The 23,890-nt window shown below is 33.6% G+C and overlaps 1 protein-coding gene across 1 annotated transcript in view; it reads right to left on the bottom strand.

Moving 5' to 3' along the window:
• The window catches only part of LMBR1 (limb development membrane protein 1), a 198,603-nt gene that overhangs the window by 61,502 nt on the left and 113,211 nt on the right, over positions 1-23,890 (bottom strand). Inside the window, exons 6-9 of the mRNA XM_036761244.1 lie at positions 8,155-8,281; positions 7,002-7,070; positions 4,421-4,485; positions 2,061-2,133 (exon numbers count right to left, since the gene is read on the bottom strand). Coding sequence (XP_036617139.1) covers positions 2,061-2,133; positions 4,421-4,485; positions 7,002-7,070; positions 8,155-8,281 — 334 coding nt within the window. The remainder of the gene's footprint in view (positions 1-2,060; positions 2,134-4,420; positions 4,486-7,001; positions 7,071-8,154; positions 8,282-23,890) is intronic.

Raw genomic sequence — 23,890 nt, 5'->3', positions numbered from 1 at the left:
ATCTTACACCATAAACAGGCCTCTACTAACAGGCCTGATATTTTCCACTTTAACTATTTTACAGTAGCTAACTAACATCAAACAGTAACCATAATAATCACTCTATGATGTCTTCAAAGAGTCTCAGTAAACAGATCTTTATGTGTATGTTATAAAGAAACAACTCACATAATAATAGAGACACAAGCAGAATATGGCCCACCAAAATGATACAAAACAAAAATGTGCTGTTGAATCCATTTAATGACTTTAAAATGTAAAATCTATTATTTATTAACACCTATATATTAATTTCTTTGCTCCACTTCATTTAAAGATGCACTTGGCCTTCTACGCAATATTTCTTTTTCTTTACTACCCAGTGACACTTCCAACTTTAGGAGTTTGCTTAAGCCTTAAGATTTTAAAATAACTAAAGGGGTATTTTTTTTTGTCCACTCCAGAAAAGATGGGGCAAAAAGGAAGTAAGACTGGTAAAGGGTTTATTTCAATTAGTATTCCTAACACTATTACTATCCATGACACATGTCCAATCTCTTTGAATTTCAGTTACTGATTTGTAAAATGGAAATAACATACATCTCAAAACTAGTGGGAGAGGAGAGAAAGGAAATTAAATTCTATGTGACAGGATTAAATACATCCTACATTGCTGAAAGGTATAACCATCTTAATTCTTGGCAGCTTGTATATATTTATCACATATTATCATGACTATCTACACTAAATTCTAAAAAGATTCATAAATTTAATGCAACAGTACGAAGCTGATAACACTGTTACTGAATAAAATTTGTAACACTCATTTATTTTCAATTACTACTAACAACTAAATATAGCGGCACACAAAGTGGTGTTAATAGTGTAAGGGATCAAAGATCTAAGAGTTTACCCCTCAGTATGTGGTATCAATTTTAATTTTTGTACAATGGTTCCAACTCTATCCTTCATGAAAAAAACAACTTTTCAAAATAAATCTAACATACATTTTTCTTTACTTAAATCTTTATGTACAATTTTACTTAAGATACTTCAGAATTGTACACTTTGGTGAAAACACATCCTTATAACATATTTTTTTGAATTAAAATAGAAATATAATTTATTGCTAAATATTTGAATCTTGGAAAAAATCACATAACTTTTCATACATTGAGAAACCAGTTCAGGACAAAAAAAATCACTAAAATAAAAACAAATGAAGAAAAACTTGTATATCTTTACTCCTTTATTAATTTCCTTTTTTTCTACTAGAGACCAATTAAAAAAACTATTAGAGGACTTTAAAAAATAAACTTTTCAATTTTCTAAGATGCTTTACAATCTAGTTTAAAATGACCTTCAAAACCTTAGGCCAAAAAACAATTTACTTTCAAGAAATAATTAAGAAAACAAGTTTTTGACACCTTAAGGATATAGTGTGGTAAGGGTGCTGACCTCGGAATCAGGAGAGATCTTGGTTTAACATCTGCCTATGACACTATCAAACAATGAGTAAGTCACTTAACCACTCTGAACCTCAGTTTCCTAATCTGTAAAAAGAGGAATATACCTGTAGAATGTACCTCAAACAGCAGTGTAAGGCTCAAATGAGATAATGTGTATGAAGTTTTTGGCAAACCTTAAAGCATATAAATACCAGTCACAATTACTGATGGTTCTGTAATTTGCCTGGATCCATGATTTCAGAATATAAAGAAATAGAAGAGCAACCCAAGCTATCAATAAGATCACATGAAAATGTGTAAAACTTCAACAACCAAGTAACTGAAAGTTTATCTTTCACTAAAATTGACTAAGATTTTGCAAAGATGCATCTGCTGGTGAGATGCTTCTGCTCCACAGTTGATAATGTCACAAGTTTGAATACCCCTCTCTGAACCATCACTTTGATTAAGGAAAGAACTGATGCCTCAGTCATATAGCTACACTGTTAGGCTGCAGCCCATCCTTCTCCCCAGCTCTGATTCCAAATCAGCAGACATAGTCTATTTTATTCAGACCCTGCACTATTGATTTACATGATAATTTCTTGGTCTAAATATTTAACACTTAAATACCATTTAGTCTCCTCTGAAGTGCTTCTTCCTCAAGTGTAATAATATAAATTTGTTCATCCAAGTCTTCAAGAATCTAAATGTAAAAATAAAATTATTCATTGATGCAGTAACATTAAATAAATGACTGTTATGTTTTAATTTATGCACAAAGCTGAAATATATATAAATGTTAGTATTAGGTTATAATTCAGTTAAAACACCTGAAAGCTAAGGAATATGTCTAACACTAAATACACCAAAAAACTGTCCCAAATGTTCACTTCACTGATTTGCATTCTCAAGAACTCAAATTTGTTTCTTTATAAAATAATTTGCATTTATTTTATGAGCCAAAAGCATAAAGCTGGAGAAAACTATTGTTTTCTTCACAATTAACAAATGTAACAATTTCTAAATGCACATAAACTTAAATATAATATGTTTATATGTGCTCCAAAAGTCATAATTTAAAACTGGAAAGGATCTAAAAAATTTAGCTCAGCATTTATTTTCTTACTTATGTATACCAACCTGTCAAACGCTCACATTAAATTTGGCACAAATGACCCATAAAATAATTCATTGATATGTAATGTTTTGCCACTTTTTATACCTCAAAAATACCATAATGAAATTTAACTGTCCTTTATCAAAGTCAACCTATAACGAGGCCAATTAAGGAAATGGAGGGATTTCCATTTTAATATAACATGTTTCCATCATGTCATATTCCCCTCTAAATTAAATGAAAATGAAAACAATATTGGTTAATTCGATTATACATGCTACCCTCTCACCTCACCTAGGTAGTAGCATAGTGCCTGGTACATAGTAGGTACCTGTTGACTTGATCTGATTTTTGCATCTGACAGTGAGAAATTAGCAGTATATTCTTTAATCATTTGCTTTGTTCACATCACATTGCATGTGCTTAATCCTGGGGCGTATGATGTTACAGTGCAGCAATTCAAGTCAAAAGATTTCGGTTCTAAGACCAACTCCATCTCTTTTTAGCTGCTTGATTTGGAGTTAGTCACTAAACCATCATAAACCTGAGTTTTCTCATCTGTAAAATGAGGACAGTAGTACTGCCCTGACTACCTTACAATGCAGATCAAATGAAATAATACATATGAAAGTATATATAAACTGTAAATCACAACACAAAGATAATTATTATTATTATTCATCCCTTGTTCCAGCAGAAAAAAAAAACTTTAATGGAAGAGTTTATCAGGTGGAATAAGAGTATAAAACTGCATTTTTTTTAATTTCTCTGAAGCCAGGTCTTCACTGTGTAGTTTCATTATTTCACATAAATAGGTTCCTAAATAATATGATACATAACAAGTGCAAATGCCAAAACACATAACAAAGCCAAAAAATGACTAATTTTTAGAATAGTTGGGCCCCAATTTCCTCCATTAGTGCAAATAGTCAAGACCTTACTTCTCAAGGTCTAACTATGTAAATAATCAATTTAATACAATATATCATACATGTGAATGAGATTGGCTTAATGAATATATTTCTAGATATTATGTTAAAATGAGCGCATCCTTCTTTAAAATATCTGTATTTATATTTATATAGACATACGAAAACTCAATTTTATGAAACTGATAAATTAGATAAAGTTAATTCATACTACAAATGGATTCTTCCATTTATAAAAAGATTTACTGGGGGGGAAAGTAGCAAATTCCATTAGTACATCTATCTAGTAATTCATCTGCAAAGAAAAACTAAATGGGAAATCATTCAGAATCACTACCAATTAAAATGAAAACTGACGAAAAATTCAATGTTAAAAATTACATATAATAAATACATATACATGTAACACACACACACACACACATATATATATATATATATATACACACACACATATATATATATATATATATATATATATATATATATATATATAAAATTTTAAGACTAACTCCCCTAGGTAAAAAACCAGATACATAGGTATATTTCTATGGTAAATCTTGAAAAACTCTAAAGTTTCTGTTTATTACAAAAACTGTCCAGAAATCATCTGTGACTCTGAGAGACTCCTTTCACCTTGTGGAGCCTCAGTCTCCTCTTCTGTTAAATAAGGAGAATAAACACATGAACTTTAAGGTTCTTTCCAACACTTAGTTCCTATGATACACCTAAGAAAGCAGGATGCTGGGCTAAAATGGCTCATGCCTTTAAGGATTAAGAAACTTTGATTTTAAATGCACTAAGGGAATTTTTCCAATAAGACCTATAATCACACAATTAAGGATTATATATAACTGCTAAACAGTAAGCTAAAATGTAATTTAAAAGATGTTCAAATGCAATTACATTTATTTTAGTAGAAAAAATGACTACTAAATACTTACTGTTGGTTTCACCAACAGCTGACCCATGACTGTAAACATTCGTGAAAGTCCAACTGGTGTGCATACTGTAGAAAATAAATTGTTTACTAAGAGACAGAATTTTAGATTTCAGAGTTGAGATAAATACATTCCTAATCTATATATACCATAACACATCCAAATTAAGATGGTCCTATTTCAGCATTCTCACGGAATATTGAGATTGTCACTTTTAATTTAATGTTTGGCAAATATCACATAGAAATTTTTAACTTTTGCCTGGTACAAAGAAAAATGACAGATTATACGTTACCAAACTGAAACCATTTTAATATCAATGAGTATCAATTACTCATTTAAACTAAACAGTGCCCCTCTCTTTGATACTTCCTCTAAGTTAAAACATTTGCTATAGCACTGAAGTGTAACAATGCAATCAGTCTTAGACTCCCAATAGAAAGGTCATCATTGAACATTTTAAACAAATTAAAATTCAATGTGAGTAGAATAATAAGTATGATACTGAAAACAGTCAAGAGTGTCATCCATGTGACTAACATTTTTATTTTCATTAGAAATAAAATAATGCACTAAATCATCATTCTAAGATGTTAAGGTACAAAACTAACACCTACTTGGTAGTCTATGTTATAGTGGGAAAAGATACATTAAATATCACTAGGTCAATGTGAACTTCAGTATAATCAAATGAATGGTTAAACAATTTAAACTTGCTTTATTATATTCAACTAACCAAGGAAACATGGCTTAAACATTTTTCACTATTAGTTTTTTTCCAAAGGAATCCCTAAAATACTAAATACGGACATCGACAAAGAAATAAACCCATGTATTTCTCAACTCAAGATTTAATCTCAGGTTTTTTAGTTTTTTTAGCTTTGTGAGTAACAGAATCAATTGGGCTGATAATTAGAACTGAGATACACTAAACAGAAATAATAAAAGTTGCTGCTTGGTGCAATAGTTAACAATATTTTTGTAGTTTAAGTCATTGCTTCCATAAGTTATAACTGCTACAATACAAAAAAGTGTTATGACACACTATAGAAAACTATCATTATAATGTTTTAGTCAGAGGTCAAGAATAACACCTATTGTTATAGGTATTCCATGTAATAAAGGCATGTATTTCACTATGCACATGGAAGAAGGCATGATCTGCAGTCCAAGCATAATAGAGTCCACTACTGATTATCCACATATGATGCATCTATAACAAATTTTAATCACAATGTGACATTGCTAGCAAAAACCTAGCAGAGTTCCAGGCTACTTTACCACATTGCAGATACGGGAATGGAATCTAATTTTAACCTCTATTAATTAAAAAAAATTAAAGGTAAATATGGAGGAAGATTTCTTTCAAAATGAAACAGAAATAATTTCTGAATAAAAAAATGTTTTGGATTATTTGTGCCCTTCCAGTAATGCGGATGTATCAGTGTGGAATAGATATTCAAAATTAAGAACACTAGGTTTAGAAGGACAAATCTTAACTCTACTTTTAAATTATTTCGAATTTTTCTTGCTTTGGGTTTTTAAAATAGGTACTATCATTTAAAAAATAAAACATTTTAAAGTATATATGTTAAGCTGAAGCATAAAATAAAATGTAATATCTGAAAACCTAAAGTATATCTTCTAATCTACTACGATATAATACTGTATTAAATCTTTACTTATGCACTCAGACCCTGGCAAGTAGCAATAAGACAACATTTAATATCTTTAAAATATGAATGGCTTTATTTATTCATTCCTTTAAGTAACATTATTGCAATTATATTAAACATTAAAAGGTTAAGCCACATAAAACTCTGAAATGTGTATATGAACATATAAATGATACAGTTTTTAATATACAGATATTTATATATGTAAAATGTAAAATATGAGGAAAGCTGGTAGTCAATGAAATTTCTTACTAAATAGCAATTTCAAATAAAATTATTGCTCATTTGGGTATTAGTACAGACATTACACTGATCTGAATGGAAAGAACTGGTGGCAATGTTGCAAAATATTACTATTTCAAAGGAAAAAAAAGTCTCTATTTAGTAAAAATAATGCTAGCAAGATCAAAGAAAGCCAAATGGATGCCGAAAAAGACAGACTGAAGTAGGTGGGAGTTAGAAGATTCAGGGCCAAAAGAAGACAAAGATATCCATCTTAGGTACAATTCGAAACTAATATCAAATTTGCGCTGTACCAAAGTAAAGGAAAATGGCTATTACTGCACAGCTAAAGCCAGGCAAAGAAGGGAGCAAATGTCATGCAGCAAACTAATTTATCAGACCAGAATATTAAGGAACTAGCAACAACCAGAAACTACATTTTTTTAACCCTGAAATTATGTATGTGTACAATAAAATAGATGGCGAGTTTTCTGATGCCACATCGGTACATATGTTTAATATGTGTGTATAAAGTCAACATACTTAAATTTTGTTGTAACTATCCAATATGAGAAAGAATATAGTTTACTTCACCTCCTATCTACAGGCGTTTAGCTACTGAAATAGCAAAAGTTTCCCAAATATCAACAAACGTTCTTATTTCCAGTAATCAGAAGAATACTTACAAAGAAGTAATAAACATCCCATTAATGATATACAGGAATATAAATAAGGTAGGTAGAATTCCCAGAGATCTGTAACAAAAATTTTTTAATATGTACATTAAATATGGTATATATACAATTTGAGATATTAAACATTAAAACTGGTTATTTAAATCTGGTGAAACTAATTCAATTCAACCAAAACCTGTTAAGTACCTAATATATGTAAGGCATTGTGTTGGTGAGATAAAAAGACAAAGACGAAAGTATCTTCACCAAGCTTCTATTATACTGAGTACATGCAACATGTAGCATAATAGAAAGAAAATTAGTTCTGAAGTCTGGATCTAGGTTCAAGTAGTACCACTAACTAATAATAACAACTAGTCTTCATATAGCACTTCAAGGTTTGCAAAGAAATTTACAAATATTATCCAATTTGATCCTCACAACCAGCCTGGGAGGTGCTGTTATTATCTCCATTTTACAGATGAGAAAATTAAGGCAGAAGAGGTTAAGTGTCTTTACCAAGGTCACAGAGCTAATAAAGTCTAAGGCTTGATTTAAATTTAAGGCTTTCTAACCCCAGGCCTAGTACTCTATCCACTGGGCCACCTGTAGGTCTTTGGGCAAGGCCCTTCTTCTCCCTGGGCCTTTGTTTCCCAAACCATAAAAAGATGGAACTTGATTAGATAGCCTTCTGAAATCCCTTCCAGCCCTAGTTCAATGATTCTACCCAGATAGGTAAATACACAGTAATCTGAGGAAAAGAGTACATTAACTGGGCGCAGGGATCTGGGAGAAGGGAGAGCATGGATTAAGAGCTTGTGCCAATGCTCCAAGGCAGGGTTGGAATGGAGGAGTAACACGATGTGAGGCTGAAAGGATGAACCAAATTAAGGACTTTATCTTACTAACTGTTCCTCTGCAGGATAACAGAGCAAAATGATTTGGAAAAAAGAAATTTTTTTTAACTTTACAGAGGAAAACTCTTTGTGGCATCTTAGAAACAAAAGGCAATTACCAAAGATATTTTGGAAGCTGCTTAAACAATCTACACTGATATTAAGTACATAGGTGGCCACATGCATAAGCCATGCTGGAAATCATTTCCAAGGGCTGATTAAAACATAATACAAGAATTTAAAAGCATCTAGAATTATGAATCCCTTACCATATAAAGATTCCATACTGGCAGCATCATTGTCAATGAGAGCAGACGCCACCCATACTATTCCAAGAATAAGCAGTGCGAGAAGAATCAGCATAACAACAGTTTCCAAAATTCGTGCTCTGATTCCCTGAAAAGTGTAACCAGAATAAAATTTTAAAATACTTTACTCCATTTGCTAGATTTCTATTATATGAATCATATATTACAGAATAATTCTTTATAGAGGAAAAAATGTTGCTTTACTCCAGAGGAAAAAACACTAAGTGCTTACACCTCTTAAGGGTTCTCTAGTTGATTTTTCCTTTTAAACCCATGGGAAATACTATTACCTTAAACTTGGAAATAAAATACACTTCTCATTAATCTCATGATTCCATAAAAACATTCTTTATACCATATAATTTTGCAAAGTCATTTTTAAAGATGGATTACTTTCTTAACACTTTCAGCTAAGAGAGGAGATTAGCAAGTTTTTATCTATGATTTCAATCAAGGGAATGGAAGGCCAATTATGGCATATAGCCAAACAACTTAGCCAGCATTAAACACAATTTAGGTACCATGTACCACTTTACTTAAGAACAGAATTTCCCACTGCAATTAGTTCTATGTAGCTCTTCACAGTCTACAGAGCCCTCAAGTGTGCAGCTAAAGAACTGCTCATTTTATTTCTGTATGGCTATTACATTAGTTTTATGGATTACATCATTCCTTTCTCTGCATTGGACAGGACATTCACTAATTCACAATACTAAGAGCATTACGTTATAACAATTATTTTAAATATAGAACTAATTTTTTCCTGAAGATCAAGATGTTGTAATTTAAAACTAATTGAGATCTAACCACCAAAATAGGAAGAAAAAAACAAAACTAAGAGAAAGTATTTTTATTACATTTGGCCTGAAAAGTAATACCAGAAAACAGAACTAACATCAAAATTTTAAGACCAATATAAAAATTTTAAACTATAATGCTAACTCTATGATATAACTTTATAAATACTAATGTTAAGGTTATAGCCCAGTTTGTTATAAATTATAAAGCAATGTTTTTTTTTTTAAATAGGTAAAATGTATTAGTAACTCTGAGTTAAGAATGAATGCCTAGGATATATATTTAGTTATTCAACAGCCTTTGAAATAGTCCGTTTCAAGTTTTTGAAGGAGAGAAAACAAAAATGATAAGATACAAAATTAGAAATATTATTATGGCTCAGTCACCTAAGATGGAAATAAAAGAATAGAAATAATACCACTATCAACAACAGATATTTATATAGCATGCTTTAAGGTTTGCAAAGTGTTTAACACAATGATCTCATTTGACCCTGTGAGCTAAGTAAATCTTATAGTATTCATGTCAATTTTACAGATAAAGAAACTGAAGCACAAAATCTATATGACTGGGCAAAGGTCACTGATTTTTTAGCTCTAGTTTTGGCTATGATATTCCTGGGAATTTTCATTTTGGGTTTTAAGGAAGTGACTGATGGATTCTTTCTATATCTACTTTACCCTCTGGCTCTAAGAGATCTGGGAAATTTTCTTTTAAGATTTCTTGAAATATAGCACATAGGTTCTTTTTTTGGTCATGATATCCATATACAATCCAATGGTTCTTAATTTTTTTCTCCTCAATCATTCAGGTCAGTTGTTTTTGCTATGAGAAATTTGTATTTTCTTCTATTTTTTTTCAGCCTTTTGACTTTGTTTAAATATTTCTTAGTACCTCATGGAGTCTATGGCTTCTGTTTGGTCTATTCTAATTTTCAGGAAGTTTCTTGCTTGGGCAAAGTTGTGTACCTCTCGTGCCAAGCTAAAGCAACCTTTCCAATTCTTTCTTATTGTTCTCATTTCTCTTCCAATTTTTTTCCTCAAGCACTCTCAATCTATGTATAAAAACATTTTAAAACTCTTATTTCTAAACTTTTGCTTCATCTTTTTCAGGAATTCGAGCTGAGTCTGTGCCCATGCTGTTTTTCTCTGAAGCCTTGCTTGTAGATACTTTAGAGTCATTCTCTTCTGTCTTTATGTCTTGAGTGTCCCTGCCACCATAAGAGTTCATGATGGTGACTGTTTGTGTGTTTGTTTGCTCATTCTTCTAGCCTACTTCCTGACTTCAGACTTGATGTTATGACCAGGTTCTGCACACTTCTGGAGGAAAGGTCTGGGCTGGTATGGTTGCTTCTTTCTTATGGGTTCTTTCTTACTGAGTGTTGGGTTATCCCAGGTTCTCAAGAGCAGTTTGGGCTAGGAACTTGCAAGCTTTCAGTACTCCCAAAGTAGTTTGATCCAGAGCAAAGTCTCATAAGTAGAACACCCCTGTCAGCCAGCTAGAAAGTTCTTTTGGCTCCAAGAGGTAGACCTGTGCCTTCCCCTTCAGTCTGGGATTTCTGCCTCAAATTCAGGCCTGCACAACCTGCTTCTGAGAAGCTTATGGGCCCATGGGCATGCCAAAGGATTTCAGGCAGGCTGCCCTAAATCCTCGTGCAGGCCTGGCCTTGATTGTTTCCCTACAGTCTAGACTAGACTCTAGAAATTAAACTCTGCTTGGAGCTTGGGGCCTGAGCCACATCATTGCTATAGCTGCTGACTTCTAAACTTCCTCCTTTTTCCACACACACAGCCTGGTGCCTTCATACCCAGGAATGTCAATGCACTATGCAGGTCTCCTTCTCAGTTCATCCTGGATTTGTGACCTGGAACTAGGGGGTGGACAACAAAATTGGCATTTGCTGCAGTGCCTCGAAACAAATTTGTAAAAATTGCCCCCATATGTTCCATATCAAAGAATTATCCTTGGGTAGTTTATCCCATTTGCAGTCATTCATAGGAATAACCAGACCTCCCTCCAGCTAATAATTACATAGAAACTTAGGTTGGCAACAGTGATACTAAAAAGGTACAGAGGAGAATGAGACTACATCTGACCAAGAACCAATACAATATTCCCAAACCAAAGATATTTGGCAGTTTCCATTGTTTTGTTTTTTTAATCTCTTCTTCCTATTTTATGTGGATAATTAGGAAAAAAAACTTTAAAAACAACCAGAAAACCAAAAAAAAGCAGGAATCCATATGGGGCCAAAGAACAAAAAAAAGAAAGAAATTTAAACGGCAGTTTTAAAAGTTCCTGAAATAGCAATACCAGCAACAGTGCACATTATTTTAACAGCAAGATCAAGAATGAATTAAAAAAGAAGACATCAAAAATAGAGAGATTAGTTAGGAAGCAAATAAACAAATCACCAATTCTATAACATCAAATTCTAATATCTGATATAAAATTCTCTAAAATAAAAAAATAAAAGTATAAAATTTGTATAGTGCCATACAATGAACACACTTTTTTTGTATACCACAGAGAAATCCTGCTTTAAAGAAAAAAGGAATAGTTTCCTCCAACCTAGGGTCCAAATATCCTATAAGGTGTCCCTGGTATTTGCCCTAACAGAGAGCTTTTACTTCCCCATCAAGTTCTATTTCTTGTCTGCTACCTTGCAACCCAGGTAAAAAGTATAGCATTCTCTTTTCTAAGAGATAGCTCAATCACCAAGAATTCTCCTAGATATTTCACAGAGTTGCCAAGGAACACTTAACATATTTCATATACAGATAATATAATCCTAGGTAGAATTTTATTTGGAAGATAAAGTTTTATCTATCTTAATTTTTAAATAGAAGATCAAATATTCTAACTTAAAAATGCAAATATAAGTATTTTTAAAATAGTAAAATGAGCCCAGGAAAACAAATATACAAAACAAGCTGAAATTCAGAAAACAGTTAAGGAACATGTTTAAGTATGCTGAACTTCACCTCACCTCATTACTACCTTATTACATCCATTGATAAGAGTATCTCAATTCCAAAGTGTGAGATTCCTTTGCTTTTATAGGTTTGTGGCCCAGCCTAAATGAACTATAAACATGTGTGTGTGTGTGTGTGTGTGTGTGTGTGTGTGTGTGTGTGTGTATATATATGTGTGTGTGTGTGTATGTATATGTGTGTATGTATATATATATATATATACACACACACATATATGTATGTATGTATGTATATACTATGATAATGTCACAAACTTAGTAGCTGTAAATGACTTAATTTTCAAAGAGGAGCCTTTCTTAAAATATTGGAGCAACTTTCTATGGTCCAGTAATTTTAGAAACTGAAATGTAATAGTAAACTCTCCCAATTAATACTGAAAAAGTTTATATTCAAGAAAGATGCCTCTTTGGTGGGATATATTACTAATAAATTCGTGATTTCTTATTAAGAAATAGGAACTATCCTAAACAATTATAAAATTCCTCAGTTCCATGCCACAAAACTGTAATGTTGTCTAGACTAAATCCTCTGGGATGGAGTCCCAGGAGGACCAATCTGATAATGAATATGGCAAATAACATTTTCCAAAAGCCCAGGAAACCTTAAACAATGCTGCTTGGAACCACAAAGAATAAATTTACTACGTCTTCAACACAACAGAGCTTCAAATATTTGAAGGCAGCCCATCATGCCCTCTTATCCTGACAAGTTTTCTTTTCTTTAGGATTTAACCTATTTGTTCATTAGCATTTGGTTTTAAGGTCCTCTCACTCTCCTAGTAGCTTTCTTTTGCTCCAGGTAGTCCTTGTCTCTAAGGCTTGGGCATAATACTCCCTATACAATCCATACAGAATGCAGTTGCACCATCCTTGTTCTGGACGATACTATCCTACTAATGCAGCCAAAGAATAAGTCAAGTCAACAAGCATTTATTATATGACAGATACTGTGCTAAGAGTTGGAGATACAAAGAAAGACAAAAACAACTGCTGCCTACAAGAAGCCCACATTCTAACGGGGTGCAAAGAAGAGGAATAATATCTAAACAAGATGCACATGCAAGTCTTAGACAAGGTAAGCTGGAGGTCGTCTCAGAAGGAAGGCACTAACGCTGAGAGGGAAGGGGAAAAGTTTCTTGTAGAAGGTGGGATTTTCATCAAGAGTTTGAAGGAAGTCATGAGAACATTTCAGGCACAGGGGACAACTAGTAATAAGGCAAACAAAGTTTTATTGGTAGCCACTTCAAACTATTTATTCTGAGCTTTTTATTCAACTATTTTCACTCTAATTGTTAAGTCACAGCTTATCTAATAAAAATAACTTTAAAACTTATAGATACTATAGATATATATATGGATATATCAAGATATAGATCCATATATATGAGATACATGTAAGATTATATATATATATATATTATAATCTGTGTATATATTGTGTACATATAGGTCTATCTGTCCCTTTTGAGCCTCATAAACCTCAAGGGGTAGGTATTAAAGGTTTAGTCTCCATTTTACAGATGGGGAAACTGGGGCTTAGAGAGATTAAGTAACTAGCCCATGATCACATGACTTGTAAAAATCTGCGGTAAGACTTGACTTCAGGTTTTCCTGACTCCAAGTTCAGCATCTATCCACTGCACCATCACTGCTCTAACCTCTATTTGTCCAACTATTGAAGCTAAGTGATTACTTTTCAATAAAGTGAATTTCAAGAAAAGATGAAAAGTTGATTAATTTCTGACCCCACTATAGTCCATACTACAACCTTCACCTCACCCTCTTTATCCAATTAATCTGGCTGGACTTAAGAGGGAGAAGTTTATGGTGGGAATAACTGTCAAACTTCATACTTTTATTGTATGCTTAGGCTACAATTTTCCCCAATCTACTTTACATAGTCTCAGGGAAGTCTACAATAATCAGTATTTTGAGCACACATAAAAAAATAAAAAACTTGCAATATTCCTTATAGTATATATATGTATATATGAGCATGTGCCCTCCTGAACAGAGGAAATTCCACAGGGTTATATGGGAATGGGCATGTGTGTGTGTGTGTGTGTGTGTGAGAGAGAGAGAGAGAGAGGGAGAGAGAGGGGTGGTGGAGAGACAGAGATCACTTTAGAGATATGGCCTATATTGGGGTATAGGCAAGATTCAAGATGGTATATCTATATCTTGATAATATCTATAGATTGAAATCAAGGAATCTCAGACATTTATTTAATTTGAAACTTTAACTCTTTACAAGCAGGGGAATCCCAGAATTCTAGCATTAATGAGAAACTATTCTATCTAAAAGAACATGTAGGCTCATCATAGTAAATACCACCAGACAAGATGATTGCCACAAGGATTTCAACATGCATATAGACTGGTGGCACAGAGTACAGCACTCGCCTTGGAATCAGGAAGATCTGAGTGCAAAGCCTGTCTCAAACATTTGCCATCTGTGTGACCGGTCACTTGACCTTTCTTAATCTCTGTCTCTTCATCTATAATAGAGGAATAATAAAAGCACCTCCCTCAAAAGGTTGTTTCGATGATTAAACGAGACAATATTTGTAAAACACTGAAAATCTTTCAGGATTATATGTGTTGGCTATTATTAATAAAATCATTAATATTAATAATTAGGCCACAAAGACATAGAAAACTTAATAACCACAACATTACCAACAATGATCTATTACTTCACGTATTTATTTAGTCTAATGAGCAAGGTACACAAATACAGCAAGGATCTAACAGTGGGAAACACCCAGATATTGTGTTACAATGATCAGAAGCTACCAAAGGAAGCAGTTTCACAGGTGTTTCAGAAGACACTGAACTGTGCAGCAGTACTTTTTAAGTTTTAGTTGTGGGGGCCAGATTTAAATTTGCTACACTGGCCACAGCAAATCAGTCACTTGCTTGTTCAACCATGGAACATGAAGATCGCCCGGGGTACTGCCTTTACATGTGATATCGCTATTACCTAATACTTTCTAAATTCCTACTCAAAATTACATCCAAAACATCAAATACCTATAAGAACTCTACAGTCATTTCAAAATAGTCCTCTCAAAGAGATTACCACAACTACAAGCCCCAGTATAAATAGCCAATTGGCAGTGCTTCCCAAGACACCACCACTAACAAAGGTAGCCATAATCTCTGCCATAACCACTCTTTATTGATAACAGTATAGGCTTAGTTTGTTGAAAATGTCTCAAAACAATTAATACAGATCTTGAAGAAAAACATACATACACGTACATGCACAAGCCTATATTCTGCAACAAAGAAGTTATGAGGCAAAAATTCATCATGAGAGGTCAATGTTGAAAAGATCCAGTAAACATAATGGGGAAATGACTGGCTCTGAAGTCTTGAGACCTGTGTGTCTTTGGGTAAATCACTGAAGCTCCCTAGGACTCAATTTCTTCATCTGTGAAATATGGATAATATCTATAGTACCTATGTCACAGGGTTGTTGCCAGGCTCAAATGAGATAATGAATATAAAATACTTTTTACAAACTTAAAAGTCTCATTTTCAGTTATTAAATGTAAGAGTTTAAAAATTAAAACATTAGCATCTTCTGTAAGAGCAGCAAAAGGGTAACCCACAAAATTATAAACACAATTTCAAATATTTTAAATCACTGACAATTAATGGCCAGTTTTTAAAAATCATTTTCTAGACATCACTAAATCTCAACTTTTAAAAATAAAGCACAACTTAGAAATGCCCCCTTTAATTAACACATAAGCAGTCTCTTCCAATTCAGGTTCATTAAGCACTACTAAGTACTAAATAATCTTGTAGAGTTTACAATAGAGAAAATTACAGTAAAACCATTCTAGAGTCCTATTAGATGAGTACAATAATTTCAATTCTATATACCTGCATTTTCACAGAAAACCCAACAGAGGAATGCATGATAGCATCATGAGTGTTCTTCAAGGCTCTGTCCTTGGCCCCCTTCTCTCCTTTCTCTATACTCTCCCCTTGGCAACCTCATTCACTCTTATGGCTTCTACTACCATTTCTAATTATATAAATTATAGGAAATCTATATCGCTAGCTCTATCTCAAACTGCCTAAAAACATTTTAATGTGGCTCACACATCTCAAATTTACCACACACACACAGAGGTCACACCCTTCTCCCTAACCTTCTCTCTGTCTTCATTATTTCTGTCAATGGCATTCATTCAGCCTCTTAGGTTTAAAACTTTGGTGTTATTATCTGTGGTTCTTTCCTTCCCCACCCCTCACACTGCCAGTCAGTTATCAAGTTCTGTCTCTTCTACCTCACTTGTAGTTGTTCAGTCTTTTTTTTCCAGTTGTGTCTGATTCTTCATGACCTCATTTGGGGTTTTCTTGGCAAAGATACTGGAGTAGTTTTCCAATTCCTTCTCCAGCTCATTTTATATGAGGAAACTGAGGCAAAGAGGGTTAAATTCACACGGCTAGTAAGGCCAGATTTGAACTAAGGAAGAAAAGACTTCCTGACTTCAGGCCCGGCACTCTATCCACTGTGCCACCTAACTGCCCACCTCACTTACACCTGATCCATTCTCTCTATTCTACCAACACCATTCTAGTACAGGTCCCCATTACCACCCACCTAGAATATAGCAACAGTCTTCTAACAGATCTTCCAGTCTCTACTCTCTCCTGGTTCCAATTTACCCTTCAAACCACTGCCTGACCAACCTTCCTTAAGCAAAGATATGCTCCAGTCATATCTCAATCCAATAGTCTTCAGCAGTTCCCTGTTGTTTAGTGAATAAGGCCCTCCATAATCTGGTACAATCCTACCTTTTTAGCCTCAGATCAAGCTATTCTCCTATCTCCTTTCAAGTTCTCTGTACTCCAACCAAACTGGACTATACTAGGCCACATGAACACATTTCTATTCCTTTGCCCATGTTGTTTCCTATGTTGGGGGGGTGAGAAGAGGTGAGAGCAAAGGAAGGATGGTCAGATTAGCCCACCCCGTTAATTATGCTAACGATGGGGGAGAAGAGAGCTTCCCAAGGAGCAGAGCTGAGTCTATAACCTAAGGCATTTGCACAAAATTCAACAACCAGTATGTTACTAACGATGAGCTTCCCCAAGTATCCATGGCACAACCTCAGTTCAGTTCCATCTTTTCTTTATGGGATGACACCTCCCCCCCACCCTCAAGTATGCGCCATGAGGGAAGTCTCCAATCCAATCCCCATCATACCTGTGCTTTTCATCCCCTCAATGAAATTATGTATTATTTTGTATTATACTTATGTGAAGATATATCATACCCCTCTACAATTCTACAACTTCCAAGGTTGACCCTGCACCATCTAATTTTTATGTTTCCCCTAGCACCTAGGACATTGAGACCACATGCCTAGAAAGCAGTCCCTTCTTACCTCTCTCTTCAGGATACCACCCAGGCACCATCTTATGCATGAAGCATTTTTTAATCCTGGTAACTGTTAGTGCTCTCCTTCCCAAATGACTTTGTAGTTAACTATTTACATATATGTGTGTATGTATGTGTATATACACATATATACCACATACATATATGTATTTATTCACTTTAATATTTATGCTGTATATATTTTTATATGTCCTTTCATCTCTCCCAATAAAATGAAAGTGCCTTATGAGTAGGGATTATTTCATTCTCTGTACACAGATCCTTAGGATCTAGCACAGTGCCAGACATATAGTAGGTGCTTAATATTTGGTGATTAGTTAACTGATCTGCATACAGTAATCACTTAAATGTTTGCTGAGCTGAATTTTGCATTTAGGGAGATGCAAATATATTTACACAGCCCAAAATAAATCTTGGGTCCTAGGCCACATCTTAAATAAATATTATTCCATAAGATAACCACAGCACTCTGGAGACTAAAAGAAACCACAGAGATCCAACTGTCCAACTGGATCAATGTGACAAAACAGAGGTTCAGAGAAGTTAAATGATTGAGTCACGCAGAAGCCAGGCAGATCATTCTCACCATTCTTTTACACTACTCTCTACATCAAAAATTCATCACTTTTGGTAAGCGCCTTGTATAACTAATCCAAACTATTTGTCCGACTGTAGTTTGGGCAACGGAGCAAGCAGGACTGCAGCAAGATAGGAAGCAGGCTAGTAGGTACACTCAAGTAAGCCAGGGACAGTAATTATAGGTCTAGGCAAGCTTGCAGGGTCCAGAGCACAGGAAGATCAGTTAGCTCAAAGACTGATAAGCAAATGAAGCTTTTGCTTGAGGGATTAGGACCACAGAAGTAGGAAACTAGGGAATAGCAAAGGGTCTGAGTGCTGAGGAGCAGGATGCTAAGGTAAACAGTTTGGGTAACAAGACAAGAATACTCAGGCAAGCTATAAGTAACAGATACAGGGCACAGAAATAAAGCTTGATACTGGGTCCCACGAAACAGTGCTTCCTTACATACTGCTCCCCAGAGGCATAACTGCTCTCAATAGAGGTGGGCCTGAGGCTGAAGGTACAAGTGGGTAAGTATTACTGGTTAGAGTGAGTTTAGGTGGCTCCTCCTCTTCATGGTTCTCCACAGCTATGTCAGTATCTCTTCTAATCTCTTTCTCATGACTTCATGTATTTCAATAAAGCTGTTCTCATTTTCCTTTGTTTTTTTCTATGATATTTTGTACAGGGTATCCCAAACTCATTTTAATCTATTAGAACTTCAAATTGCACTAAAACTTTTGGGAGACCCTATATATCACTAACAGCCTAGTCCAAAACTTTATGTAAAATGCAATTCACTTCTAAGTTACCTAGGGTTAGCTAATAAGATAAGATGGGATATAAATTAACAAATTTTCCTTCCCACTCACTGTTAAACAATGCAATACCTGCTTCAAAATACTTTGTCTCAGAACTTCTGCCTCCTCATTATTTATGCTATAAAATCAAATATCATATTTATATACAGCACAATATAGTAGGATATCAGTAGGATATAAGTTTTCAGTTAATTCTCCAATAATGGTAGGGTTTGTATAGAACACATATCCACACATTCTTTCCTAACTGTTTTGTGACAAATTTTAAGACTGTTGTCCAGGGATACAAAGATGTTTTCAGTGTGAAATTACGTGGGCCCTTAGTAAGGGTCCAATCTACAACCTTGGTCTTATTAGTACAATGTTCTAATTCAGAAGTTCCCAAACTTATTTGGCCTACCATGCCCTTAAAAAAATTACTTGGAGCCCCGCTGGAAATCTACTTTCTTTAATCCTTGAATGTTTTGTTTTGTTTTAAAATTTGCATTATTTCAAAAAATAGAAAATATTTTTAAATGACATCTTAAATTTAACAATTTATTGTAAATTTGTGGGGGTTTTCCTGCATTGAAATTTTGATAATGCAATATTGTGTCATGTAACTGTATAGTATCATATTGTAAACAAGTCATTACACGCACGTATTCCTACCAATGCATGCTGGACTCCCCAAAAACACACTCTCCTGTCAACACTTACTTGTTAAGACCTGTCAGCAGATTTGACCATTGATTGGCTATAGCTTGCATTTTGTGTGTTTATTTGGAAAATAATGTAATCACTACAACTTTAACTCTATTACAGAACAGATGAAACGTATGTGGATGGTTTTTCAAATTTTTCTTATTTTCTCTTCTCTCCTTACGCTACCACTGCCCCCTTATTTTTATTCAAAGTCCCCAAATTGCACCCAAGGCTATTACTGCCCCCCGGATCATTCTAGTGCCCTGCAGGGGGCAGTATCACCCACTTTGAGAACCTAAGTACTAAATGAGCTAAGAACCTATGGTACATCCATGAAATGGTTTACTGTTATGTCACTCAAAATTAGTAACTGACCACAGGAATGAGAAATGAAAGATCAAGTTATTCTGTTGTTAATAATTTATAACACAGAATTCCTACCTTGGATGAGATCTTAACTGAATTTCCAATATAGATATGATAAATAAAAGATAAGTCAGCTATTATAAAAACCATATTATATAATCACCTCATAAAACTACAAAAATATAAGATAAATTAGATGTGATACACTAGTTCACCATAATGTAGCTCAGCCTTAACTTTTTCCTGAATGATATAACAATAGAGAGCTCTAATCCAGGGTCCAGAAAGTTTTTAAATAAAGTACATATTTTGTTTATAATTTTACTAGATAAAACAACACAGATAAGTTACAACTATAGGTAGGATTCCAAATGTAATCAATCTGGCTTTATCAGTACAAGGCTTTCTAGATAAAACTATCGAAAAGAAACATATACTACATTCTAAGAAAGTTATTTTTTTAAACCCATGGCCAAAAAAATAGAAATTAAAGGACTTTAATTTCCTTAAAAATTATATAATCTAAGGTGAAATGTTTATTAACAGAAAATCAATTAAGTAAGTCAATCAACAAGTATTTATTAAGACGGAACTTGGCTACATGAAATGAATCTTGATAATCAAGAACTCCCTTAACAAAGCAATTTGTTTCACACCTTAACAATACTCCCAAAGCATAGTGAATCTAAAAGAAGCACAAAAAATGTTTTGGCTATAAATCCAAATAAAAACAATTGCTAACATTAGTTGTTATACAGGATATTATAAAACCTATCAAAATTATTAAGTTTCTTCCTGCTTGTCTTATAAATTACTTAAGATTGTTCTGTCAATTGAAGCATTCTAAGAAATATCTGGTAATTACTAAAATGTAAGGATAGGAGAGAGACCTTTTTTTCCCTCACATCAGCTATATTTTTCAAGTAACAAAGGTTCTTTTTGCAGTTAGCCATAAAATCAGCTAAATGTTTTACATGTAGAGTTCAGTTGAGGGGAAAAGATTATTTAGCTTTTTTGTAGCAAGCAGAATTTTTATCTTTAGAGAATTTAGGAAAGAAGTGATGACTACAAATAATCAAATTAATTTAACTAATAAATTAATGCATTCAGTTTCATTTGATTCATTTAAGTGCTGAAAGTCAAAGAATACAATGACTTCCTTTCTTGATATCATTAAGATATTCAATGCCCAAGAACAGGGTTTTGTAATATGTTGCTTATGATTTATAAACTTTTAGTTCTAGTACTGTCTTGAAATTAATAAAAAGCATAGCAAGAGCTTTTATCATGACCATTAATCACCAGCAGGTCAGCATAAAGACAAAAAATCTGCCTACTGCTCATCTTTCCATTACGAGTCAGAAGCTGAAGCTGGAAAGCCCCAAGGGGAAGCTTCCAATCAACTCCATTCTTGCATACACTGAGCTAAAAGATGGACCAGATGTCAGGATAACTCACTGAAATACCCTTCAAACAACAGTTGAAGTAGCAAAACATCATGTCAGAGAAAGAGAGTCTCTATTGTTCATCTTAAAAAGTGAGGAAAGTCTCTATTAGAAGCTAATGATGTATTAATCCATTATCAGCAATTTTACTCCTGACATATAATTTAAATTTTCAATGCTTAGAAATTACAAACATGGAATCCTAAAAGTAGTTCAGGAATTTCTGATTTTTAAACTTCTCTACCTATATTTATCTCCTATAGAAGATGAAACACATATATTTCAATGAGTACCTTTTGATGAAAAATCTTCCCTTCTTAAAGATGGTAACTAGATGAATATCAAAGGAAAAAAGAGAGGACTGCCATACAGCTAGGAAAAAGCATCAAAAGAAAGTTTTCATTTTATTAATAGTCTAATTTTAAGGCATAGGAAAAAAAGCAAAACTCTTATCCTAGAAGTCAAACCTTCCTTATTTCTGAAACTACCATTAACTCCACATAACATGAGTTGAACACAAATAAATACTAAAGACTAGTAAGGATGAAACACACAGATTTTAATGATTAAAAGTCAAATACCTGAAATGAATATGACTTCAGTTGTTGTGGTTTTAATGCTATCCAACTACATGTTTAGCTGTTCTGTACTATTCACTAATGAAATAAAAATTACAATGTACTACAAAAGTCCTAACAATAAGCTGATATGTTTCTATGGTGATGCACATTTAAACACAATCCAGCCTAGACATCTTGACCTCTTGCAAGGTATGTAAACAGTACTTTATACACTATGCCTCTACCCTTTAGGAAAGCCTGGGAAAAATTTCTACATTCATGGCACATTTAAAATAAATATCAAGTCCATTGTTCTCATTTAACAAAAAGGGTCTCTTAGTAACATTAAGATAACGTTTATTCAGTATGACATTTAGAATTACAACAAACATAAATGCTGTCATCCAGAGAAGATCGATAGAAACACTAATAAAGAACTAAAAATAAAAGCAGGTATTAGATTTTTAAAGCACGAAATAACTACAAACATGCATTTTTAGCACCTGTCAATTCCCTTCCCCGCTCCCCCCACTTTGTTCCCAAGTAATTATTAAGAGTACGGACAAAAGGAGCTCTGTTCTTACATGTAGCTTGAAAAATCTTTGTTTTAAAAGTTATTTATATTGAAATTGTTTTACTTCATGCTATATGTTCTACATTTATATACACACACATACGCATATACTTATTTAAATTGGATACTACAATAGAGTACAAAAAATGAGTAAATCATCTCTGAAGTCCTTTTCTAGCTCAAAATCCAAAGATTCTACAATTATATGAGGAAAAAAAAACTTAAGATTCCTAGCCATCAAGAACTGAGAAGAAAATACTTTCACACATTTAAAAATTGAAATACTAATAATATTCCAAATGTATATGTATAAAAATAGGTTGCTAAGATACAAGCATGTGATTTTTGTGTGTAGAAGAGTTTTTCCCAGTATATGCCTTGCAAGTGAAAATGGAAAAAATCTTCCAGATTGCAAACAAATAGATTCATACACTCTTTAAAAATTTATCGCCTTAAAAAAGCAAGTTTTAAAACTGCAGATAATAGCGGTGAAATATGGAAAGTACTACTGGGACATCGGACTAAATTCTTTAAAATTATTCTAGGAATGTAAAAAATTCTTTCGTTTACGCTGACACAAAGCTTTCTACAATACACCATAACAATTAACTGTTTGGTCAGTAAAGCTCTTGCCTTCACTTTCAAGATTACTTATAAACTTCAGGGAGGTTTCCATAGTAAAACCTGTTAAGACAGGCTGACAAAAAAAAAAATAAGTAGGTAAATTACTAACACCATTCTAAGAGACTAGCAAAGTGCACATAGAGCTAATGTAGCCCAAGCTGTAATTTTGAATTCATTAAGACTATATTCTGATCTGTGAGGTCAAAATATTCAACTCAATAAAATGATTTAAACACAAATGGAATAAACCCTAAGCCAAAAATATACTATTCATTCTATAAACTGTTCAAGAACAAACATGGACCAGACAAATAAAGATGTAGGGATCAAAATTTATGACATCACCCCAGAAAATATCTTAAAGCCCAATTTCCATACATCTTTTCAATTTGAAAATATTTGTCTTCAAGATCAATCCTAAAATGATGGTAAAAACTATAAGAGCTTATGAATCTGGACATTTTAAATTCTGATAACTACTCTAAGCCAGGTCCAAATTAGGCCAATCCAGTAATCCAGGTTCAGGGTTGAATATAGTGAGGTACTCATGAATGCAATAAAAACAACTTTACTGATATGAAGTTAACAGAATCAATTAAAAAGGATACTAACTCGAGAAAAAAATTAGTCATCATCCCCTCCCCACCAAATCATCAAGACAACCAATCAGGTAGGTCAGAAAGGCATTCCTTGTACAGTGGCAGAAACTCAGGCAGAACTTCTGGCACCAGTTCCCACTTGGCTGGATCTTCAGACAGCAAGGTAGATAAATGGCCTCTTTCTGCCCTTTTAAACAACCCATCCAGCATGCTCTGACAAAGTTGCTGCCCACTGTGCAAGGCACTAGGC

The sequence above is a fragment of the Trichosurus vulpecula genome, chromosome 5 (assembly GCF_011100635.1).
Source record: "Trichosurus vulpecula isolate mTriVul1 chromosome 5, mTriVul1.pri, whole genome shotgun sequence".
Lineage (NCBI taxonomy): Eukaryota > Metazoa > Chordata > Mammalia > Diprotodontia > Phalangeridae > Trichosurus > Trichosurus vulpecula.
Note: the sequence above shows the minus strand (reverse complement) of the source record. Positions and strands in the feature narration are given on the sequence as shown.